The sequence below is a fragment of the Magnolia sinica genome, chromosome 19 (assembly GCF_029962835.1).
Source record: "Magnolia sinica isolate HGM2019 chromosome 19, MsV1, whole genome shotgun sequence".
Lineage (NCBI taxonomy): Eukaryota > Viridiplantae > Streptophyta > Magnoliopsida > Magnoliales > Magnoliaceae > Magnolia > Magnolia sinica.
Window position 1 is genome coordinate 22,029,877 of NC_080591.1, and position 27,217 is coordinate 22,057,093.

General features: G+C 40.2%; 1 protein-coding gene across 1 annotated transcript; it reads right to left on the reverse strand.

Moving 5' to 3' along the window:
* Positions 1 to 385: 385 nt before the first annotated feature.
* On the reverse strand, positions 386 to 19,259 carry LOC131234375 (vesicle-associated membrane protein 727-like). The gene is made up of 6 exons (XM_058231203.1): positions 19,103 to 19,259; positions 16,700 to 16,891; positions 16,418 to 16,613; positions 16,211 to 16,331; positions 1,822 to 1,884; positions 386 to 815 (listed from the first exon to the last, which is right to left on the reverse strand). Exons 2-6 carry the CDS (start codon positions 16,887 to 16,889, stop codon positions 672 to 674), a joined length of 714 nt encoding a protein of 237 aa, XP_058087186.1. The 5' UTR covers positions 16,890 to 16,891; positions 19,103 to 19,259; the 3' UTR covers positions 386 to 671.
* Positions 19,260 to 27,217: the final 7,958 nt, after the last annotated feature.

The following is a 27,217-nucleotide window of genomic DNA, read 5'->3' on the forward strand; positions in this document are numbered from 1 at the left end:
CGCATATACTAACTTCAATTTAATCTCTGATGTTACACTTTCTTGGCTATTCTTCTTCAGTTTTCATGTGTATGTAAAACCCACTATTACACGCTCATGAGATTGAATATTTTAATGAGAAGTGTACGTTTCATCCCATCTACACACTTGAAGAAGAGCAGTCGCAAAGCCTACATTAGGATTACTTTGCTTCAGTCAGGTCAGGTCAGGTCATCCGGCCAGCCCATTAATTCAATATATGGGCGGGATGGCACTGGCTGGACTTAATCTAGGTGGGTTACTTTTTTTCACCCCGAGCATGACAACTCAGGTTTAGGTCTGGGCCGATTGACCCATGGGTCGACCCAACCCATTGCCACCCCTGCCTAAATACAATGTTTACAAGGAAATAAAGCCATGAGTTCACATTCAACAAATAAAAATATAACAGCTAGGAATATTCAAATCTGGGGGATTTTTATTTTTATTTTTTATGCATGGCCCATCAGTGGTAGTGCCCATCCTATCAACCGTCTGGATCACTAAGTCATGAGGCCTGCTTGTAAAAACCGAAAACCTAAACATGCTATGCTCTGGCCCCAAGCATTCTTTTCTATTCTATCAATCTCCATATACACAAAAGAGGAAATATACAGGGAACAAGGCGTGTAATCTACTGTTCATTCATTCCATCAGCACTTGAAACCTCTGCATACCATCAGCCATAGTATGATAACAAGTGCCAGGGCAGCCCCTCCAACCATCACCTTAAATCTTACGTTCTGCAGCCACATCCTGCGCCGCAGTTGCCTGCCCTGCCTTTGGAACCCATCCGCCTGAAACAAAACAATGGCCCACCGTGTACAGTAGATTGGATAACTCTCAGACAGGTTTCTAAAAAAATTTAAAAATTTAAAAAAAAAAAAAAAAAAAAAAAACCCAGCCTTAATAACAGTTGCTATACCATGTGGATGTGGTGGTATATCACAAAAACACCTGCTAAAGAGAGATGATCTGGCCTGCTAAGCGCATGGAAATCTTTCCTTGTACCTTGTTGGACTTGGACTTGGACTTGTTGCCATCCATATCATCCATCTAGACCGTCCATTTGGTCCAATCCACTCTTCTTCCACTTCCTCATAAATAACATACTTTTTGGGGGGAAATATCATATTCATCGGATGGTTGAAGCCATCGAGTTAGTGGCATCCATAGATGACCGACAAGATATTTCATAGAAGATAAGGTCCAGTCACAAATGTTTAGGACCATCCCGATCACTATGATGTGTGTAGTGGTGGAAGGAGATTTGACTGGACCTTATGGCCGATCCAGATAGACGAGGTGAATGCCAACAAGTCCAAATGCAACTACATAGAAAGGTTTCCATAAGCTTATCCCACTGTATCATTTCTCCCTATCAAATAACAAAGTATGTACACAGTATTGTGCTTCTAATATAATAGCATTGCAGGACCTTGCATTGTCGGTTTTTCTTTTTTCCACCCCTTTTCTGTTTCGTAACAGCGTTTACTCTTACATAAAGGTGCCGCTTGTAGGCTGTTATTAGGACGTACCACCAGTTTTATCCTACACGTGGGCCAATGTTTATCATCCAGATAGTTGATTTGATGGTTTGATTAGTAGCCCACAAATAATCTTGGTAGGGAATGGAATAAAGCAATGGCCCCCATACATCAGAAAATAGGCCAAAGATTAAATAACTAGGATCTTCCAATTTGGGAGATTTTTTTACTGGCCAATTAGATCGATGGTCTGGATTACCGAAACATGGCCTCAGGACCCTATATGATCTCTCTAGTATAAAAAGCTGGAACATACCTGAAACTGTAAACTTTCAGTTTTATCCACCAGAAGTTCAATCCTCTCACCACGATCCAGAACCTACGGAAATAAGCTCTAATCAGATTACTTACTAATCACTGCTTCACGCATTACAGTAAATGGGAGAGATTGAACTGTTTGCTTTTTGGATACATATAATCATGAAAGAGAAAAACTACAGTACTCTGGCAGAGTGTGATAGATGATATGCACGTAAGTCAAATTAAATCATCTATTTTGTGTATGCAAGTTTAGATCAAATATAAACCAAATGTTAAGCTATTTTCTTATCAAATTGTAAGATTTGCAGACATTTATTGGAAAGTTAAAAATGAAAATATCCAATGGTCTCATTTCAACAAATAAGTGACAGTGAATCAGACACTAGTATTGTGCAACCAATCTAATTTTGGGAGTGAAACTTTATCAGGTGACTTCCACTATTTAGCCTGTTTAATTGAGTTAAATGTGTACATTTCCAAGTGCCTGTGTGTCAAGCGTCATACGCAGCCAGAGTATCAAACAATTCCCCATCATGAAAATATGAATGGGTAACTAAAACAATTATTTTAAATGGTATCAACATGACAGAACCCTTTTTATGAATAAGCTATTTTCATTAAAGGGAAAGGAAAGCAATATCAGAGACTACAGAGAAAACAGCCCCCAAACAGTAAAACACAAATCCACAGCACCTGGAACCCAGGAAGACCGAAAACAAACAATTAAAACCCCATAAACCACTACTAGCAATCATCAGAGATGGACTTATAAGGCCATTATTAGAAAGGAGATCAGCATTCTCATTAATCTCCCTCAGGAAATGGTCAAAAACCACTTGACAAGTGCTGCACAAATCACAAACTTCCTCCAGCATATCCGCCAATCTCTGCAGGAAAACAAAAGTAGTTGCCCAGGAGATAGCACTGCGGGAATCCCCTTCAATGATCCACTGAGATGGGAGGAAACTCAACACCACATGAGTCCCTTGCAGCAAAGCAGCCACTTCCACAGCGTTGGAATCTTTTGCACTGCTCAAACATGAAAATTCCAGCTGGACAGCACTGCTGTGACCGTGCACCCAAGCCCAATACCAGATGGACCCGGATTGGCAGATTCCTCAGCAAGCAGCCATCAAAGTTAAGACTTTAATACCTCCAGGCGGGGGAGGCAACCACTGACCATATGCAAAGGCCTGTTCCAGTTGCACTCAAGACCCAGTTAGACTGCATTATGGGGGGAGGGGATACTTTGAAACCTTGCATCCATCTTCGCCCATGAGCAAACTAGTCTGAAGATCTTCTTGGAAGTACCAACAGGTGAGCTAGCTCTACCATTAAAGATCGTACGATTCCAGTCCGACCATATCAACCACAATGCTGCTTCCATGAACATACTCCCATAAGAAGCAAACTGCCTCAAGCAGCCAAAACCCACCCTTCAACCAATGCGAGGACAGACTTTGGGACTGACAATGACATACCAAATCTATTGAAAACCAACTCCGAATCTCAGAAGCAAAGCCACAGTGAATAAACAGGTGATTAACTGGTTACTTGCTAGCCGAGAACATGAAGCACCTCTCAGGAAGAGGAATACCCTATTCTCGAGATGGTCAACGGTTGGTATTTTGTCCGGACAAGCAGTCCAAAGACTCCAAACTAATGCTCTCGCCTTCATAAGGCCAAAAGTAGCCCAAGTTTTGGAGAAGGCACAGCATGAGGGGAAGTCCCACTATAAAGGGACCGGTATGGGGATATCACAGAAAAATCTCCATCTGGCCAAGGGTCCCAAACCTTTTAAATGGCACACAGGGTGACCTATAGTCAATCTGAATCACGCATTCATTCATTCATACAACTAGGAGCAAGCCATGGTGCAAGAATCACACCGATCAGATGATCCTAGCCCTTTGAATGGGGCCAATTTTTTACAACTGTCCGTGGTTTACAAGCCATAAATCACATCATTAGAATCATCAAATCAAAGTGTTACTGTAGAATCACAAGAAATTTTAAGTGGGATCTATCTACTAGATGTTTCATGATGATGATCGGACCTATTTTGTTTCTCCGGTCAATCTTGACTGTCCATTTTCATGCTATTGATTGGAAGCTCAGGATCATCAGATTGGCATGATTTTTGAACCATGGCTTGCTCCTAGTTGTATGAATGATGAATGGTTTGGATCGACAATAGATCACCCTTGTGCCATTTAAAAGGTTTGGGAACGATGCTAGGGTGTACATGAAGGTGGGGACATTAGCAAAACCATCACACACACACACACACACACACACACACACACACACACACACACACACAGAGAGTAATGCTCTCCTACAAACTGTAGTGTAGGGGAGCTATATGCGCACCTAATCTAAACCACAGCTTTCCAAAATTTCCAGATTGTTCGTAAGAGAGCCTCCAAAGACTCCCTCTCACTTGTGTTTCAGAGTGTCCGAAAGAGAGCCTTCGAGACTCCCTGTCACCCACGACTCTCTCTCTCTCTCTCTCTCTCTCTCTCTCTCTCTCTCTCTCACTTGGCTCTCTCTTGTTCCCTCCCTAACATCACTAAGTTTTGTAGGCCCCACCATGATGTATGTGTTATATCCAAACGGTTCATCCATTTTGTGAGATCATTTTAGGACATTGGCCAAAAATGAGGCAGATCCAAAGCTCAAGTGGACCACACAAACAGAAGGCAGTGTGCATTGAACGCCTACCATCGAAATCTTCTTCGGGCCATGGAAGTTTTCGATGAAGTTGATATTTGTTTTTTACCCTTAATCCAAGGCTGTGTGACCTTCTGAACAAGTTTGATTGCAAATAAATATTATGGTGGGCCCTAGGAAGGTTTCAATAGGGGTCATCACTGTCCCCACTAGTTTTTGTGGGATGGTCCACTTGAGCTTTGGATCTGTCACATTTATTTTGGCTCATGCCCTAGAATGATCTCGCCAAATAGATGAACGATTTGGATATAACATATACATCATGGTGACGTCAACCCACCTCTGAAGGGGTGCAGATTGGGTACTACCCCACCAAGACGTAGCTAGGACGAACTATCATGTCAAGGGCTCTGTGGGGCCCACCATGATCTATATGTTTGATTCACTCCGTCTATCTATTTTGATATATCATTTTAGGGCATGAGCCCAAAAAGAAGACATATCAAAGGGTTAAGCAGACCACACTAGATTATGTAGTGGGGATTGAACTCTTACCATTGAAAACATCCTAGAGCCCACCGTGATGTTTATTTACAATCCAACGTGTTCGTAAGGTCACACAAACCTGTCTGAAGGGAAAACATAAATATCAGTTTGTTCCAAAACTTCTGTCCCCCAAGAAGTTTTCAACAGTAGGGCTTTAAATCGTCACTGCTTCTTGTGGTGTGGTCTACTTGAGCCTTCAATCTGACTTCTTTTTTGGCTAATGCACTAAAATGATCTATCAAAATAGATGAACATCATGGATAAAACATATAGATCACGGTAGACCCCATACAACCCTTGACATGACCGTCTATTGAGGCATAAAAATGAAGATTCAAGGATGAATCAAAAGGAAAATTAAAAGAAGTATAGAAAGAATGTAAGGAAAATGAGGAAAAGAGGGTGGGATAGTGCAAAGGATATGATGGGTTGCGCGCTCCTGCACAACATTGGTGCAGTCAAGATGATTCGGACGGTTGAGATCTAATGAGATGTGGGCCCATAGCATGAAGATCGAGGGTTCGCACGTGTGGAGGCCTATAAATACCCCACTCCCCCTCTCATTTGGATACGACAAAGATTACGAAGAAGATCAGAGCTTCGGAGAAGAAGAAGACTTTGAAGGTATCAAGAGGAGAAGAGAGGAAGAAGAAAGAAAAGGCTTTGTGCCCGACCACGCAACACCATGTTGTTGCACAGTAATGAATATAAAGGAGTTGGAATGCTGCCAAGATGATCAAATGGAATCAGATCTTTCTTCCATACAGGAATATGAGCTCAAGAAGGAGATATAAGATGATCATATCCGTATAATATTCCTCTCAATGGGATGAACAAATTACAAGCCGAAATGCTGCCGGATTTGATATTCAAACTCCTTCAATACTTGTATTTTGGGAAAGTCTATCTTAGAATCAAGGGAAATCAAAGGATGTAAATGAACTTAGAATGAATAAATATGATGATTGTTCTCTTTCTATTCTCTCTGTTATGATTAAACAAGATAGTCGCCCCTAAACCAAATGCAATTGTTTCTTGTCGAAACACCATCCATCTATAGTTGCATCCTAGTTGGGGGTCCCAATTCGCACCCCCTCCAAAGTCGATGGTGTGGCACTCATCAAAATCCCCTTCATAGACACGGATTCTCTGCAAAAGCCCCTGGCAGCGAGGGAAAGCTAGTGGGGCCCACCATGATGTTTGTTAGATATCCAACCCGTCCATTCATTTTTTCAAATTACATTAGGACATGGTCCCAAAACTGAGACAAATCCAAAAACTCAAGTGGGGCCGCACGAGAGAAAATAAAGAGTATTGAATGTCCACCATTGAAGCATTTGTAGGGCCACAGAAGTTTTAGGTCAGGCTAATATTTTTGTGTTTTTAGTTCATCTTAGTAAGAACGAACTTATGAACGATATGGATTGCATATAAACATTATAGTGGACCTAGGTAGGTTTCAATGGTTGGCATTACCCTACCCACTTATTTTTTGTTATGCAACCCACTTGAGTATTGGATCTACCTCATTTGTAGCCCCATGACCTAACATGATATGGAAAAACGGATGGATGGGGTGGATATCTCACAAACATTACGGTGGGCCCAAGCTAGCTCTCTGGTCGTAAGAAGTCGCTACCAAAGGCTTCCGCAGGGAATCTGCGGACAGGGCTTACATGTCCCTACCCACTAATTTTCTGTCGTGCAACCCACTTGAGTATTGGATATGCCTCATTTGTGGCCCCATGACCTAACACTATGGAAAAATGGCGGACCGGGTGGATATCTCATAAACATTATGGTGGGCCCCACCTAGCTCTTCGGTCACAGGAAGTCCCTACCAAAGGCTTCCGCAGGGAATCCGCAAACGCAGATTGCCTACTGATTCTGTTAGTAGCCACTGGATGGTGCTCTATGGGCCCCACCATGATGTATGTGTTTTATCCATGCCATCTATCCAATTTTCCATAATATTTTATGGAAAGGGCATAAAAATGAGGTAGATCCAAATCTTAGGTGGACCACATCACAGGAAACTATGTAATTAAAACCCGCCATTAAAAACTTCTTGGCGCCATTTGGATGAAGCTGATATTTGTTTTTTCCCTTCATCCAGGTTTGTGTTACATAATGACCAGGTTGGATGGCAAATAAACATTACAGTGAACCCCATTAATTTTTTAATGGTGGACATTCAATCACCACTATTTTCCTGTCATGTGGTCCACCATAGATTTGGATATGCTTCATTTTTGGGACCATGCTCTAAAATGATATGGAAAAATAGATGGATGGAATGGATAAAACACATATCATGGTGGACTCCATGGGGCACTATCCAGTAGCCGCCTCGCTACTGGCATGTCAGTAGGCAATCCACGCCTAGAATCCGTGTGGAAGTGGATTGTGTGGAGTACCGACTTTGGTGGTGTGTTGACGTCAAGGTCTACAGGCCCACCATGATGCAAATGTTATATCCAAACCGTTCATCCATTTGGCGAGATCATTTTAGGGCATGAGACCAAAAATGTGGCAGATCCAGAGCTCAAGTGGACCATGCCATAAAAAGCAATGGGGACAGTGACAACCTCCGTTGAAAACTTCCTAGATGGTTATTTGCAATCCAGCCTGTTCAGATGGTCACGGGGACCTGGATTAAGGGGGGGAAACAAAAATCAGCTTGATCCAAAACTTCAGTGGCCCCAAGAAGATTTCCATGTTAGGCATTTGATCCACACTACCTTCTGTGGTGTGGTCCACTTGCGCTTTGGATCTGACTCATTTTTTTGGCCCATGCCCTAAAATGATCTCGCAAAATGGATGAATTGTGTGAATATAACACATACATCATGGTGGAGGCCACAGAACTTGGTCACGTCAAGGACGGAATAAGAGAGAGCTTAGTGAGAGAGAGTAGTGGAGTAAGAGAGAGTGTTAGAGGCTCTCTTTCGGACACTCTGAAACACAAGTGAGAGGGAATCTTCAGAGTCTTCTCTTTGCAAAAACTTGAAAAGCTACAGTTTAGATTATGTGTGCATATAGCTCCCCTACACCACGGTTCGTAGGGAAGCATTACTCTATATATATATATATATATATGGGAAAAGGTACTATGCGCTCGACCTCACAAGACCGTCCCATGAGGTCGAGTTGTGTGGGCCCCACCGTGATGCGTTTCGAACATCTACCCCATCAGTTAGATGCACCATTCCATCGTGGGCCTAGGTCTCAAAAATCAAGTCAATCCGTGACTTGTGTGGGCCACACCACATACAGAAGTGGGGAGGGGCCGTGCACCATTAAAACATTCATAATCATTTTTTGGGCCCACCAAGATGTGGTTTGCAAATCCAGCCCATCTATTATGTGTGTCCCACTTGGATGAGGGTTTAGACCGAGTTTCAGCAGCATTCAAAATTCAGGTGGGCCCCACCAAGTGCTTTTATATGTTTTTGGCATGTCTTCACATGATTTTAGATGGTATGGCCCACCTGAGTTCCGTATACGGCTGATTTTTGGCATATCCCATAATTTAGAGGGGACCCATCAAATGCACGGTGTTGATGGTCGACACGCATCACGGTGGGGCCCACACAGCTCGACCTCACGGGAGCTTATCGTGAGGTCGAGCGCATAGTACCTTTTCCCTATATATATATATCGGTGGACGCGGAGCCCCACATACCCATGGAAAGCTATTAGCTTTTCAGTATCCCAGAGGTGAACAGAGCTGGTAACCCACAGTTGCTTTAAAACCTGACGTGCAGTTCCAAGAACTCTTCGAAGAGCCTGTTTGTTGAGACCTCCTGACCAAATACTTATTGGATGTACTGAGACACATGATCCTACCCTTGGCATAACACCTATTGGAAGAAGTGGTGTATGCATAACCTTGATTCATAGCAACAGTCATAAAAGAATAAAAGACAAGGTCTGCAAACTGAAATGGTTAAAAACATGCAACTACTAGTTTTTTCTTTTATTTTAAAGTTTTATTTTTTATTATATTATTTCATCATGATCATTATCATCTAAGCTTTATCCCAACTAATTCGAGTCAACTACACAAATCACGTTCCAGCATACGCTCTATCAAGGACCATATTCTCAGTCCCGCGTAAATCCATAGGTCATCAGGTCTTTTCTTACTACCTCCACCCACATCCTTTTGGGCTTCCCCTTGCCCTTTGACAACTGGTCCTATCCATGAGGTGGCCTATCAAGGGATTGATTGACACATTCATCCTTGTGTAGGGTTGAAAGCTGTCTGGTAAATGGCAAGGGATGCACACAGGATCCATCCTCCTCATTACCTAACATGAACTAAGTAGAGCCGTATTGCAACTGTGGCTAAAAATTACCAACTGATAAAACATAGGTTACTCTCCCATCCAAGAGCTCTGCAAATCCTACTTGCACCTTTGTACCCATGAAACCTGCTCACAGCAAGTGGTTCTGTGAATCATGCTAGTACATACGCATCAGGTTGCCAAAATATGTATGTTGAATATAGATTGTTGGCCCTTCTCTTCAACCGTCCATTGGTTTTTGGGGGTTTTTTTTTCACATGTACAGCCATCTGATGATTGGACTCCGTTTTTTTGGGCTGGGATTCTAAGAAAGCTAGACTGTACCTGCAAATCGGGTTAGGGAACCTCCACATCTAAAAGAAAAGTTAAGGGAATAGAATATGTATGTATGTCCAAAGAAATATCCTTATCTGATTACCTAAAAAGGAATTATTTGATACGCTGAGAGAGGACCACGAAACATGCACATGGAAACAGCCAAAGCAAGCATGGACCTCAATCCAAACTGTCCGAACAGTGGACCCCATACCACTTTAGATGGGCCATAGACCCAAAATCAGATTGGTAGGGTAACCCTTATCTCTGATTAATAGACACTTGTTTATTGAATTTGGACGGTTGGTTTTTAATCATCCATTTGATGGACACCAATCAAACAACGGTTCATGTATGCCATCTATTGGGCCCCGCAGTTTTGGGTGTTACTAGTTTCCCACGTCTACATTGGCAGTCCACATTCCGACCGATCATGAAAATTTTGCCAGTATCAGGTAATTGCCCTACACTGAAAGAGGAAGTTTTCTGGCAGAGTTTGACAATCCATAGGAATGCACACGGCCACCATACACGTAGCATGCAGGTACCTCGATTGAAACAGACCAGATCATGGGGCCAAATGTAGATGGTTATCAAATGGATGGTTAAAATGATAAACAATAGCTGAGTGAGTTCCCTGCAACTATTTGAAGTGTGTAAGGGCAGTGCTCGAGGAGAAATGCAAAGACTTCACAAGACAGCAAGTTCTGTCCACTCTTGGAAATGCTTGTTCCATGGTGCACTACATAGTGATAATGCTACTGAGTTCTTAATCAAATGAGTTTGGGGCCTGATTGAACTATCGTGCTTTATTTTATTTTATTTTATTATTTTTTTTGGTATAGCTCATAATTTTAAAATTAAAAATAATAATAATAATAATAATAACCAACAACAACAAAGTTGGGCACAAGAAAATGCATTCGAGAGGAAAAACAGATACTCAACAATATCCAAGTAGAGTGTGTTGAGAGCATAGATAGCAAAACTCCATATTTTTTTACCAAAAAAAAAAAAAAAGAACTCGTATAATTGATCAAATGTTTAAAACTCTGTATATTTCGGAAGATTGGGGGAAAAAACGTTTATGGGCAAATCAATTAAACATGATTTTTTTCAAAAAAGAAAAAAAAAAATCTTTTGGAAGCAATTTTAAAATTAATTAGAGATTGGTGGTTGCTACCCATTGATACAATTGAGTAGAACGTGAAAATTTTTAGTAAATATGGATTGATTTATACAAGTATTACTCGAAAAGGAAGGATTAAGGAGAAGCAAAGAACATTCGAATATCTTTATACATAATTGTTCATATGTTTAGAAATTCTAATTTATTTTAACTAAAAAATTCTGTTTGAACATTATTCATATATGATATAGACACACACATATATGAACATTTACAGCTGTTTTTTCACTCCGTTTTTCCGTCCAAACTGTATTGAACCCAAAATTTTCGTTCTCTGAATTTTTGGCATTTCTGTTTTTTTACCAAAATTTTTTAAGTACCTTTAATGATCAAAAGACTGAATTAAACACAAGCATTTCCCGTATTTTTTTTTTTGGCCATGTGCCGTTTAGCTAACTATGGTGGAGAGTAGAGACAACTGCACTCATGATCAAACTGCCGCCTCAAATGGGTTCACGCCATCATGTGCAGTGTTAAGCAGCCATCAGTTAGGTGCTTTCAAATGTTGTTGTTATGTCTGTTGTGTTGCTATAAAATAAAGGAGAATGTAGTCAAAGGACGTGCAGGATGCATTTGAATGCAGCATCCAGTTAGATTGGGGTAATTAGTCTGACCATTGTGGAAGTAACCAAATTGTGATTTCCTTAACATTCATATTGAGGTCTAAGCTCCAAATTGCTGAAGCTTTACTTTGAAGATGGACTTGAAAGGAATTTAATTGCAATCTGGGGGGCCGGGGGCTACTTCCTCAGGCTGGCTACTAGGAAACATCATTTTCTCTTTATTAGAATGCATCTTCACAATTTAATCAACTCATGCGTCCAAAACAAGGTGCAATGATGTATGTTGCTTTGGAGATAGAAGCATGTTTGAATTATACTAGCACCAAGGAATGCACCTCTCAGTAAGATTGATGTGTTAGTTTGATGATGAGATCGTGGTGCAACCAGGTTATCAAGTCAATGAGATCTCGACACCCGAATCACAAAGAGGGAGAAATAGGTTATTGATATCAAACTTCTTACAGTACCTAAGAAAAATTCAAACTCAAAAATTCAGAATGCCTACCTACTACATCACCACCAACCCTTTTATTGATCCTAAATGAATCTTTAATAAGAATCTTTGGAAAAGCGAATATAGGAAATAATCCTCAAAATATTCAATCACATCTTTAAATCAACCCCATATCATCCACAACATCCCCACACATCTCCCACAAATAATAACTTGCAGCTTTTCGTATTCAGGCGTCAAATCTATAAATAAAGTCCAAAATTAGCACATGTTGGGGCCCTAAATAGGCCGTGGGCCTGCATCATTCCCCTCGGATTAGAAAGATCTCCACAGCATCCCCACACATCTCCCACAAATAATAACTTGCAGCTTTTCGTATTCAGGTGTCAAATCTATAAATAAAGTCCAAAATTAGCACATGTTGGGGCCCTAAATAGGCCGTGAGCCTGCATCATTCCCCTCGGATTAGAAAGATCTCAACTCTATAAGTTGGACACTTCAATCAAGTACCAGAGGTTCTTATCCAATCTCTTCAATTCGTCACCCATGATCCATGTGCATTTAGAATAGGCATGTTCTTCCATTTCACCAAGTATTATTTGTATTGGCCCTGTTAAGTGTCAATAGTCTTCATTTTCAACACTTGTTCAACTTCTTCCCTCTTTTCTTCTTTCTCTTTTCTTCATTTAAACTTCTTCATGTCAGACCATTAAATCTGCAAGATTTTAGCTTGTTTGGCTGAATTCATTTGGTAATGCACAAGAATCGACATGTTCAAACCTAGTGCCTAGTCAATATGATACCAAATATTTCTCATAAGAGAGAGTCCAACTGGGAGTACTTTGAGCACCAAGTCTTGATATTCATGAATGAACTTCTGCATGAGAGGCGGAACATCTAATTGTTTTATTTCTCCTTTAGCAACCAAGACATAAATGATGCCAGTCGCCTTACTTTCTTTTTCAACTTTTCTATAATAAAGGATTTCCAACCCTCTTTATCAGATTTGGGTGTTCATTGGATGCAATGTGATATTAACACCATTATTGATGAAGGAATAAGTGTTAGCCAAGTTAAATGTACAATACTTCGGTCCCACTACCACGATCTCCCAAACAAAATGTCGCATGCATCAAACGGACAATGTCACACCACACACCATCCTTGCACTTATATTCAATAGAGAAGGAAATTAAGCACCTGGAGTTAACAGAAACTTCTCTCCTTTTTTAAACCAACAAATCTGATATGGGCGTTGATGCTTAAGTTCTTTGAGGTTTTCTTCATCGACCATTTCTTTTGATGTTCTTATTGCTCCCCCCGTCTACCAAAATCTTGCATACCTTCCCACCAGAAGTGGGAGTGGTGCAAAAGATTTTGTGCCACAAGCATCATCCCTTATCAGTCACCCAAGGTCTCCATACATAGTTTGTTGGATAAACAAACGACTCGCCCCTATCACCATACACATCCGCTAGATCTTCCCCAACATACACCCCATCATCATATGCAAGTTCTTCATATTGTGTGTTATCTTTAGCTTTCATTTGCATGCGATCAGGAATGTCTTCAATATATTCTCCTTCATCGATTAAATTTACTTTAATTGTGGATTGATGTTCAGGACAATGAAAAGAACAATGTCCCAATTGCCCACAATTAAAACGCATGAAAGTAGTGTTGGTGTGCCTCATCTTGGGCGCACTAACTCCGCGTCCATAACCACCACCCCCTGGGTTGGGGTTTGGCTTCATTATTGGGTGTTGGCCCATCGTCTCCCAACCTATAGCAGGTCCTTTAGTCACCTTATGCAAAAAGTTAGTATATTGCTTGATCGTCGATGACAGTCCTCATGGGGCACCAAATCGTCTCCCAAATCTCCAATTAATTATCTCATTGGCTTTTTATGCAAGTGTGTATGCATCAAACATCCTAAATACATCTTTGAAAGCCAATTCACTTCTGATATCCGCTTTAAGAGCATTAAGATATCTTGAAATCTTTTGGTCTCCATACTTAGGAAACCCTACCCTTAATGTCAATGTATGGAACTCCTTAGTGTATTCATTTACTGATTTGTTCCTTTGACCTAGATTGTAATGTAGGGACATTTTCACACCGGGCTCGAGTGGGGTAGCCCGTGGGATGCGGGGACACACTCGGGGTGGATGACCCATGCGATTTGGGGCCCACGGGGGAGTTCTCATGTTCGAAACTCCTCACCGAGGGTGATTAATGCACATTTCACAACGGGCTCGAGTGGGGTAGCCTGTGGGATGCAGGGATACACTCGGGGTGGGCGGCCCATGTGATTTTATGGCCCATGAGGGGGATTCAGCCGAGGTCCTAACCCATGAGATGTGGGGCCTGGGCTATGAGATAAAGGGATTAATTCGTCATACTCTAATAGTTCGAGCTTTTAGAGCAAGTGGTTAATTGTCCTACATCAGATTGTACCATCTTCATAGAGATCATAGCCATAAGTCACGAGTAAGAACTTCCATTTTAACTTTTTTCATCTTTTTTCAAGAATTTACTTTCTCCTTACCTTGAAAATTCGCTCAGCTTGGAAATTGTCCCACTATGCTAACATGTGACTAGAGAACTTTATACTCACTAACTTAATCTTCCGATTGTCCATGATTTCCTTGTAGTCAAACACCTTTTCCACCTTGCTTAGCCAATAGATGAAGTCGTCAACATGCAATTGGCCATGGAATTACAAAATTTCTACCTTAATTTCAGGCTATCCATCACATTCCAACAATTGAAGGATTTGATTATTGATGTATTCACAAGCTAGGGCCGCCCGTTGTTGGTTAGGACCTTGGTGTGGACCACCCACTATGCGTCCACTTACTCTAGCTTTGGTCTCTGGATTCCCTCCACACCGGAGCTCTCTCACTTGTTTAGTGAGATTGCCTACCATATGCGTGAGTTTATTCACACACTCTATGAGTGCATGGATTAACTGGGTTACTTGCGTAAATCCTTCCTATGTCACCCCCTTTGAAGCCATTAGGAGATTATGTAGATTCGAAAGTCCCCGAAGATTACCCACTCTGATACTAAAATAGTGCAACCCGATTATCGAGTCAATGAGATCTTTTTCAAGAATTTACTTTCTCCTTACCTTGACAAATTCATTCAGCTTGGAAATTGTCCCACCATGCTAACAAGTGACTAGAAAACTTTATACCCACTAACTTAATCTTCCAATTGTCCATGATTTCCTTGTAGTCGAACATCTTTTCCACCTTGCTTAGCCAATAAATGAAGTCGTCAACATGCAACTGGCCATGGAATTACAAAATTTCTACCTTAATTTTAGGCTCCTATCACATTCCAATAGTTGAAGGATTCGATTATTGATGTGTTCACAAGCTAAGGCCGCCCGTTGTTGGTTAGGACCTTGGTGGGGACCACCCACTACGCATCCGCTTACTCTAGCTTTGGTCTCTGGATTCCCTCTACACCAGAGCTCTTCCACTTAATTAATGAGATTACCTACCATATGCATGAGTTTATTCACTCACTCTATGAGAGCATGGATTAATTGCATAAATTCTTCCTATGTCACCCCCTTCGGTTGGGATGTTTCACTTAAAATAGGCTAAAATTTTATGCTTTAACTTCCCATACCACTACTTTACTACCAAAATTAAGCATGTCCTACCTCAAGAACTCTTTTATGGTTTGAATGTGTGTTTCCAGATTCAAGCACATCTCGATACCCTAATATAGTAATAGGCTCAAATGCACCTCTACAAGTCTCAATGTTTCTCTAACAATGCTTTTGTACAAGTCCCAAAGCATTTTGGTGCCTTGTTTTTTGGAGTGGCACATGCTTTCAAAGTCCCAAGTCTGACAGTGAAACATGTGTCTGCATCCGAGGTTGTATACCGTATGTTATGTTTCTATAGTTCTTTAGTGGCTGGCTTCCCCAAGATATGATTGGATTCAAATTGGCCTCAATTCCAGCCTCGTAACATCCCTTGGCATTGATTACTAGCTTATTTATCGAGAGAGAGAGAGAGAGAGAGAGAGAGAGAGAGTGGATGTTTACTTAAAGAAATTTTAAATATTTCAAGAGCTTATGCTTGATTTTAACATAGAGCCCCAAAGGGTTTTATGCATGGACGTAAACATACAAAACCTGATTAATACACACGCAATAACCTAGAAAGAGCTTTTCAAGATGAACCATGATGACAAAAACCGAAATATGTAAACAAAAATGCTATAAACATATATATTAGAGAAAATCACAGGATCTATCATAATGATAACTACAGAAGTGAACAATCAATATTGTTGTATGCGAAAAAGAACACCTTCTCGATATTGTCCATCATTATGCCTTTGACCTCTGTTATCTGAGCCTTCAATTTGGATAGCTTACTCATCTCTTCTGGGTGATCGATACAATATTGCATATGCTCCTTAAGCCTAGGGCTGTTTCAACCGCTCACAATTCAGAATGCATCACAAAATCATAAGATTACATCACTAAAAAAGCTTATAGAGGTTCATATACCTACCCGAATTCCCTGTCAAGATTATATGCAATATCAAATTTATCCTCGAACAAGTATTCATCATCTTCATCTGCAAGTGGGTGAGGCCCTGCAGCACTGATGTTTGCTCCATACCGCTGCATAAAATCATCCTTCACACGCTCTAGAAACACAAAAGGTAAGCTCCTCCCAACTGCTTCATCAGAAACCACAAGAAAAACTGCACATCCAAGGACAACCAACTCAGACAAGTCTGCCTACAAAACAAAACTAGATGCACCATGGCTCGAAAACAAGAACACATACCGAACCCATTGTCCACAAGATAGTTAAATGTATGACCATCACAAGAGTAAGTGAATTTGTTGCTGTTTGAAGGTAGCTTCTGTAGGCATTGGACGGCAATAGTACTAAAGTTTCCAGAAAACGATGTATGCTCCGCAAGAACTACAGTTCCCTTTGCGACAAAACTATATATCAAAGCGCGCTGACTCATGGCTGCCATATGAATGTCAAATGTATCAAGAATTTAGATCATTTTTCTTGATATAACTACAGAAAGCATAAGACCTTCATATTTCACAATTTCAAATTCGAATAGGCAATTTAAAATAATATTTAAAAAAAAAAAAAAACAAAGATAGAACTTTCCTAGACGCCTGAAAAAATAGTAATTGGTCAGTTATATTTTTGAAGACAGCAAATAGAAAAAAGTTCCATCTGACAAGAAGCTACACATGGAAAGTTGCCCCACTACTTACCCAACTAATTGGGGTCAGCTACACACGGAAATTACTTTTTAATTTTTATTATTTGAAGATTGTACAAGCAGAAAGTTGGCCGTATAAAAAATACAAAATAGGTACTTCCCAAACTAACATACCAAATTTAAGCAATCCATCATTCCAAAAGCAATTATATCAGGAAACAAATCACAACTCTATACCCAAAACCTTGTATAAAAGCAATTACATTCACAAATAGAATTAGCAAGTCTACGCAGTTAAGTCCCAAACATGTTTTTAAATGTCGATCAATAAGACTCGGTAAGTCATATCACTTTCGGTGGGAACCGGTCAGAGGCAGACCACCTATACGTAAAAATTGGGTGACTTGATCCGATTTGGTCCTACTCGCAGTGAAACGGGATGAGTCAGACCAGATCAGGACGAGTCGGACGAAATCAGGATGAGTCAGAGCGTATGACTGGATCAAACTCATAGGACCAAGTCCAGACCAATATGGACCGAGTCTGACCAATCTCTTTCTTTTTTAAAAAAAAAATTATTTAACATCCAGATAACTTGTCCTCTAGCAAATGACTCATGTCGGTATCAGCAACACAACTTGGTCCGATACCATAACAAGTCATATTCCAAAACTGAGTTTTAAAATCATGTATCTTACGATTCAGGACCTATCTCATTCAAACCAATATGGACAAAGTTGGGACTGATTCAGACCAAGCCCGGCCAATCTCATTTTTAGATCTTTTTCCCCATGTCGTCCAGAATCTCCAGATGACTCGTACTGTATCGACGAGTCATATCAGTATTGGCTACATGACTTGGCCAGTATCCAGACGAATCACATTCCAAAACCTAGTTTCAAAACCTTGGTCCCACGAGAGTCACTTAATCCTACAAATACACAAAAGCATGCAATATCATTTATTGATGCATAGAGATATGGAGCATTGATTAGCACATCTTCGAAGAATTGAGCTAGGATATCTTCTTCTTTTTTCTTTCTTTCTTTTTGAATGGACAGATTACTTATCAATACTAAATCAATTATAAAGTCAAAACCTCCAAGATTATGCCAAAAAAATGGATGATCTCTTCACTTAAAGCAGAAAATCTCTACTTTATATAACAAGACTAGCCAATGGCAAATTTTGCACTTTGGCATGCATGGTCCAAGGACATGCAAAGGGTTTTAAACATGGTTTGACAAATCGTCCCAAACCGGTATGTATCACTCAATACATGCTGGTATCGTCCATGAACGATACGGCTTTATCAGTCCATATCGGCTTGACACAGGGGCAATATGGGGTGCCCAACCGCGTAGCAGTGGTGATTGATATGGTACACCAAAACCGATTTGCAAACCTTGGTTTTAAACAAAAAGAAAGGGCATTTAGGTAGTTTACTAGGTGAAGCCATCCAGCGAGCAATGCTCTCTGTCTAAGAGGAGCTATCGTTTACATCGGGACTGTCGCCATGGATCTGCGGTAAGGTCACAATGATCCAAACCGTTCAAAAGATGGGCTACACCGTGGATGGGTGATAACCAGAACAATCTTCAAGATTAGAATACCCTATTGATAGCCCACAAAACAGAGTTTAAAGGAGACAACAACAACAAACAGAACATCTCAACATGCATCAATTCCTAGACTTGAAAGATGAATTTTGGAAAAAAAGGTTAAAATTTTCGAAAGATTAAGGCCGTGTTTGGATGCACAATTGAATTGAATTGCGAACATTTTTGCTTAATCATAAAGAGGAAATAGCCCTCAAATTGCAATCCTTTTCAAGTCCAATTTCCACTTCTTCTACAGATTAGTAATTGTAATTCAATTGAATAGTGCATCCAAACGCACCCGAGAGACTGCAAATCGATCTGATTCAGATCGTCGGCTGTTGAATTCTTGAAACAGATGAGGAGAATCCATGGGGGAAAAAAAAGAGGGAGCGATCTAACCTGAAACCCTAATTTCTTGATACCCTGATTCCTTCTCCTTCTTCTTTTTCTTCTTCTTCTTCTCTCTCTCTCTCTCTCTCTGTCTGTCTGTCTCAGACGACTGTTGGAGTCGGTACCGAGGAGAACTGATCAGGTGATCAGAGGCGTTATAACGGATCCGCCACGCCTCACGTTACGAAAATGCTTGCGTGACCACGCGTGCTCATATGCGGGCGTGGCTATTACCTGAAGTGGCCTGAGAACTACATGTGGATGAGATCCAGACCGCCCATCAGGTGATCCACCTTGTGTTTTGACTGATAACCAAAATACCATTCAGTTTCAAAACTCAGGTGGGCTACACAGATAGGAACAGTTGAGATGAGAAGTCCCACCATTAAAATCATCCAAATTGTATGTGGGGTCCAAAGTAGTGTATATATTCCATCCAATCCACTCATATGATGAAATACGCATTGATGAACGGGTTACAAGAAAATCAGGATATTCTAGGACTTGTATGGGCCATAACATGTAATTTAAAGTTTACACTGTTCTAGAGGCTGTGGCCGATCTATGTCTTTTATTGGACTGATTTTAATGGTACATGGTGAAAATCTGTATCTTCACATGATGGACGGATTGATCTGATTCATATGCTCCCCCACTTGTAATTTCGATTAGTTGTAGGCACGCCCTCCCTGTAACTGCGACGTAGTCAGTCCCTACTTTACGAAAACACTTACGTGACTACGAAGGCAGAGGTGTGACAGGTAGCTTATCCGGATGGACGACTTCAGATGAAATCCACGCCGTTCATCAAGTGCCCTCATATTAGGCCTTGATATAGAATATATCACACTGATCCAAAACTCAGGTGGGCCTCAACTTATGTGACGCGGGCCATCCATTTTGTCAGCTCAATTTAGGGCATGAGCCCACAAATGAGGTAGATCCAAAACTTAGGTGGACCTCACCACTGGAAAAGCCTGGATTGAATGCTTAGCCTCGTTTGGCACCGGGATTTGGAGCACTTGATTTGGAATAACTAATTTTCCGGTTGTGTTTGTCACCTTGGATTCAAAAAATCCAAAATAATATGTAATTCAAAAATAGCTATTTTATGTAGCATATATAGGAGTATTAGAATTTAATTATTTTGAATTTAATTATTAAATCAATTTTAATCTGTTGACACTTGGTTCCTTTTTTGTCACGTGCGAGGTGTGCGAGGTGTGCAGGCGTGTCAAAATTGATATAATGGCTCAATTGAAATTGAACGACTTCGACCATAAATGTTAAAATAGGCAAATATGTCAAACTTGTAATATATAATTGAATATGAGAAGATCGATCACCTGCTCAACCACTTGTAGAATATCTGTAATGATCAGGTGATAATCGGAAAGTAAGGTTCTTCCTTCAATGATGGTTGCACCTTACCTTTTTATAAGAAATAACTTTTCAATATACTGGTGCGATCAAATAAAACGAAAAACTTACAGTTGATCACCGAGAACAACTACATGAATACTTATTCTTAAAGAACTTCTTATATTAGATAAGAATCAAGTTCAACATATGAGCATAAGCTTGGATTACAACTAAAAATTTATTGCTATTGAATTATAGCTACTCTTAAGATAGATTGAGGTAAGATAAATTGATGGATTTAATTCGTTTGTTAGATTCAGTTTTGTTGTTTGTTATGCTAATCTTCATACTAGTTATAAATTTCTTCTATTATTATTCTTCAAACGTTTCTCTTCTTTATTGAACGAATATGGTAATTGAGGCATCACCATCTAGATTATTTTCTTGTTATGTTTCTCATTTTGATTGTTCCTCTTCTATTGGCCAAGCTCTATTCTTCTCGGTCACTGTTTGCTCTCGACCACGTTTTACCTCTGGATGTCTCGGTCGCACTATTTTATCGATTACCTTCTATCTCTCGTGTAAAGCCACAAGTTACCTCCCTATTGGCTTTTCCTGAAACAGTAAAAAATAGGGTGCAACATTGCCCCCCACGTTGCTTCACCTTTCAGGTAAAAAGGTGAAAGCGAGGTTATTAGGTTGCCCGATGCAATAAATGCGAATGATTGTTCGTCCATGTGTCAATTTTCCATTGATTCATCCGATCGAGGCTAAACTAAATAGCGATCTTTATCTCTTATATGTCAGTTGTCCTTGTGATATATTGCACACAGTTGCCTTGTACTAAAGTCATAATTATCCTTTCATTAATGTGCACGTATCGTGTCCGATATATAAACAATACGTATGGTTAATGTTTCCCTTCGTGCACATCTTACTTTTTCTCTCTGGCTCAAAACTTCTTTCTTCATTTGATCTTCCTCCAACCACTATGGTTGCATCTTCCTCCTCTTCCATTCCAGTCTTTCACCAAGAAACCTTGGTAAAGGATTTAGATGTCATTTCTTCATGAGCCGCCAATGACCTCGTCTTCAATGCTTCTATTGAACCAAACAAAGCATACTTAATACTCGGTATGGCCTTTCATCCTAGAGTCACTCACGAACAATTTTGGAAAGCACGTTTCCTAAGGTGCCTTGATAAAATGCTACTCATTTAATCCAGTCATTTCTCATATCTTGCCAATGCTTTCAAAGCTTGGAGATCATGGCTGAAACAAATGAATAGTTGGGCAGAATGGTATACTCGTGCAGAAGCACATCATGGTGACACATAGAAATAGGCCGGTATATATGATTGTATTAGTCTTTCTTTGCATGAATATCTAGTCAATGCTTTCTCTTCTTGTAGCGACCTCAATTTTTTTGGAGTCGATAAACCAATATTTTCCATTTTGGATGCGGCCCCATGGGTCCAACATCATGGATTTTTGTGGCTCTACCCATCTTCTTCCTTTTGATGAGCCTATTTATTCAGGTTTTGCCTTAGAGGATAAACATTTATTCGTCCCTCCAGACAAGACCATCAAAGCCTATTCCACTTTCATGACTATCCAATGCAAATCTCAGGATGAAGTTAATGATCAAGAGCACATGTTTTTTTTTCTCTCTCCTAATGTGGATTTGACGATTTTTGCTTTGTATGAGCACTTTTCACATTACAAATGAATACATTCATCTGACCGAGGCACTTGCTCAAGGACATCAACTTACCCTTGCCCATACGTGCTCGGCCACTTTATCTTAGAGTATGTTTAAAGCCACCACCAACGGTTTTTACTATTCTGTGGACTTGTTTGGCTCGTTCAAATGCGTCTTTATAAATATTTTGGGCTATCTTTTGTCAAATTTGTTCCCACTTATTTGAATTGTGGCTTTATAAATATTTGGGGGCATCATTTGTCAAATTTGTTCCCACTGATTTGAATTTCGCATCTTTTGCCCATCACAACGTCCTTTGCCTTAAAATTCATCATTCTTTTACTGAGTACATGAACTTATTTCTTTCTCTTAACATCGATAAATCCAACCATTCTTTTTGTCCTTTCAATGGTAAAGAATTCGGTCCGACCTAGTTCACAAAAGAATATGAGTCGGCCGATGTCGAGATGGTTGGTCTCAAAGAACAAGCTTGAAAAAGCTATTTGATTTCCAAAGAGATTCCATGTGATGACATAATGATTCAAGTGTCAATGTTAAGGTCAGGATTGAACAATACTACTCCAATCTCCTTGCTCATCAGTTCAATTTGGCTCAAGACATCCCTTATCAATTCATTCATCAAACTTGCAACCAACCTTCAAATGATCTACCAGTTGTGGATTTGGTCAATATGTTCCATATCCTCTACAATAAATTTGACTATGTGAGCTCTGCTTTCATGCTTTCTCTCTTTCCCATATGTCCCTAGCAATTATCTTTATTTTACCATTAGTGAATAAATTACTATGGGACCTTAGTCAATGGATCCCGTGAGTTAATCACCGCCCGACTCGCTCATTCTTCATCTAAAGTAGAAAAACCTGTGGGCGAGATGAAAAAACAACTACTGAGGGTACTATAAAGTCGAATATACATCAATCGGTCATGTCTCCTATTCAAGTATCTATAACCTTATAAACAAGTTGGGGCATAGAAAGGTTTCGATAGTTAGCACTATTATGGGAAGATCTGAGTCCCTTCAATTCCGAGAGCCAACGCCACACTAATCGGATTAGATACGTAAGAGTAAAACTGTGCACCGAGGTTGTTGGTTCAGAGTAATTTAAGACCGAGGCAGTCGGCGTGAAGATCATACCAGAACCTACTTGCAAGATCTCGGACCGCCCCACTATTGCCCAACCAGAGACGAATCGTTCAACTACTCACATCTGTGTCACCCGTTGGGGGGAAACTCAACTCGACGAGTCAAGTCCGCCACCCACCTCGGAGCTCGGAGGAGAGACCTCCAAAATACCTGATTGACAAGCAAGGCCGGATCTATCATAAGTTTAGACCGGAGCTCAGCTCGGACTCGGGACGCGTTCTTCGCTTAATAACTCAATGACAAAAGCCCATGTGTATGCTGGTCTAGGTTCAAGGCTCGGAGTTAGGGCCTCTTTGTCCTGAGATCCCGAGCCGAGGCCGAGGCAGGATGCGGACGTTTCATGCGCTAAACTAAGAAACTACCTTAAACGGCCACGATCGATTGTCTCACCCGCAGATACACACGATACGCTACACGACTCCCGGATTACGGATAATATCTCCACAATCATAGAATCCCATTAATTGAGTGAATCGTGTTGAGATTAACGGACCCAGACTGTCCGATAGGCAAGTATAAATACAAAGGGACTCCATTGCTACAGGTACGCAACATCTCACACCCTCTCTCTACAACCAACTTAGACCCAAAATCCCTTGACCTGACTTAGGCATCAGAGGGTCCCCCAATTTAGCCAAGGTCTCCTTTGCTCACTCTCTGTGCAGGGCTAGGGTTCCTTGGAGGTTTGATGTACCGAGCGGAGGGTGGTTCAGATTTTGGCATCAACAAGCACCATTGTCATCTTGCCATGTGATTAACTAGAGCTTTATATCTACCTCATTTTTTTTGGCTCGTTCCTTAAATGAGATGGCATAGTGGATGGATAGTGTGGATACAACATGCTAGGCAGTGTGCCCATAGGCCATCTACTAGCCCAAGGGATATTCATAGAGACAACGTTGCACGCAATCCACTACAAAACGTGTGTACGACGGGTTGTGATGTCATAGGCTATGGCTTATCTAAGCCCATATCCTTATCTAAATATCTAGAGCCATGTTTAGCCTGGATTGCTATATAAGAATATAAGTCTACATCTGGCCCATTTTTCTAGAATAACTAGGGTTTGTCCAAGCTTGCAAAGTGAAACTCGTGCACTAGCCCTGACCAACAAGCTTGATCCAACTCGTGATGACTATGCATGGCCCAATCTAGCTGCTTGCATTTGTATGAGTATTAAGATGTTCATTACATGTAACCTTTCTGCACGTTATATGACAAAATAAGCCCTGAAATCCTAAACAGATGGGTTTTTTTTTTTTTTTTTTGGTCCAAATGGTCCCGTAATGTGACGTGGTTGTAGAAGCCCGTACGGACCTAACTAAAGGTTTTTGTAGCCCTGAAACTACTTTTTTATTTTTTAGATGATGAAAATGCCATCTGCACAATGCGTCATACAATGTGCTCTTGTCTAAAAAAGAAAAATGTCCTTTAAAAAAGAGACGTGGACCACAAAAAATAAAATAAAATTCGGCCCACCCCTTGGCCAATCTAATTCATTCATTTTAACCAGACAATCCTAAACTCATAATAGAACTTTTTCTGTTTTCTATTTGAAGTTCTCTATTACCTACAATTACACTAATGTTGTGCATTAATTTTAAATTGTTTTCTCCTACGTAGTTTATCTGTGATGAGTTTTTCCCTCAAACTTTGATCAATGACATGAAATTAAAACCTTTTATGTGTGAATGTGTTAGATTTTCTTTACTACAACCCAATGGGTCCCACAGAAGATGTGGATGACTTTAAAACGTGGGGTCCTTTTGCACTATGGTCATTTTGTTGTTTCCTTCTTCCTTCCTCATTTTTTTTTTCATGGGAGGGGAGGATAGTGTATTTCTGTTCCCTCCCTCCAACCTCCTTCCTCCTTCCTTCTTCCTTCTTCCTTCTTCATTGGTTTCTTTTATAGTTGTGTTTATGTTTTTTTTTTTTTTTTTAAATATAATTTAGTATGAATGGTGGGAATTTATGAAAGGGAATAGGGTGTGGAAGAATACTATAATGAATGAATTTTTATAATGGAAAAATGTTGTGATGCATGAATTTTGTAATAAAAGAATGTTGTAATGCATGAATTTTGTAATAAAGGAATGTTGTAATGCAAAAATTTTGTAATGAATGAATGTGATGAACGTTGGAATGAATGACTATTGTAATGAATGATTTTTCATAATGGAAAAATGCTGAGATGGAAGTATATTGTAATGAATGAATGTTGTACGGTGGATCATTGATATCTATTGTGGATTGCCCATATTCACCGTAGATTGTCAATATAAATTATTATGGACCGTCGATATTTAGTGTAAATAGTCGATATTCACTGTGGACCACTAATATTAAGAGTGGGCTGTTGATATTTATTGTGGAATGCTGATATTCACTATGGACCGTTGATATTCATTGTGGATTATTGATATTTTCACCGTGGATCATATATATTTATTGTGGGCCATCAATTTGACGAAAACGATTATAACTCCCTCGTTACATGTCTAATTTTGATGATCTTGTGCTTGTTGGAAAGGCAATTTGATGAATTTTCAAATAACTTTATAATTATCTTATTTTGACACCATTTAATTGTACAAACGTGATGCCAATGTCTATCAAAATCAATATGGATCGTTGATATTCACCGTGGGCAATCAATCTGACGAAAACGATCATAACTCCCTCGTTAAATGTCCGATTTTAGTGATAATATGCTCGTTGGAAAGGTAATTTGATGAACTTTCAAATAGATTCAAAATCATCTCATTTAGAGACCATTTGATTGTCCAAAAGTGAATTCAAAATTCATCAAGATTATTGTAGATTGGTGATATTCACTGTGGGCCATCAATATGATGAAAATGGCATTAACTCCCTCTTCGTTACATGTCCGATTTATATGATCTTGTGTGGTTAGGCCACAGTAAGGGAATCACCGTCTTAGGTGAGGCTGGGCCGCACTTAATCGCCGCACCTAGTCCGCTTTATAATTGGATAGAGTTGATGGCTCAAGCAGGCTCAATTGCTAAATCGACTTAAATTTTGGGCCGAGGCTGGTCTTTGGGCCTAAATTCCAGCCCGAGCTGAGCCCAAAGCGAGAAAGGAACAAAAGACGGATGGGTCAACCCAACCCATGGACAGCCCTACCTAGCACCCCAATCCAAAACGTGTCATATTAGTAGAGCTGTACATGAGTCGAGTTAGCTCGGTTAGCTTGCTTGACTCGACTCGAAAAGGTTTGACTCGCCTTAATTTGAAATTGGATTTGGACTTAGTCGAGTTGGTTTTTTGAGCTCAAAAAAATTTCGAGCCTAGTTTGAGCTTGCCCAAGCTCGACTTAACTCAGATCGAACCTCAACTCAAATCGACTCGAATGGAATCAACTTAGTGACTCGATTATTTTGATATTGATACTGCTCGCCGAGTGTTTGATGAAATGACTCGACGAAGTATTGTTTCAGGGTGTGTACATTATACGTGAGATCAATTGGTGGTGAGGAAGGAATGAATAAAAAACAAATCATTAAAAAAACTTTACATTATAAAATTGTCCACATATTTTTATTTTGATTATTCTCACCGAGTGTTAGATGAAATATCTATAAAGATTTGTTACTGTTTTGCGTTCCATGAGAAGTTGAAGATGCATTATTTCTTTGAGAAAATGTCACATGGGCTCAAATTCGGCTCGAACTGGTCCGAGTGCTGACCGTACTGAGCCGAGTTGTGCCAAGCTCGAATCGTGTACAGAATATATTAGTCTGGGTGGACCGGGGTTTTTATCGGGTTGGCATAGTCCAAGCCCAGGCATCACCAAACGCGGTTCGACTGCATTTGTCCCTATCCAAGTTTTACGAAACCGCTTCCTGAAGCCCCAGTTTACGAAACCGCCTCTATAAA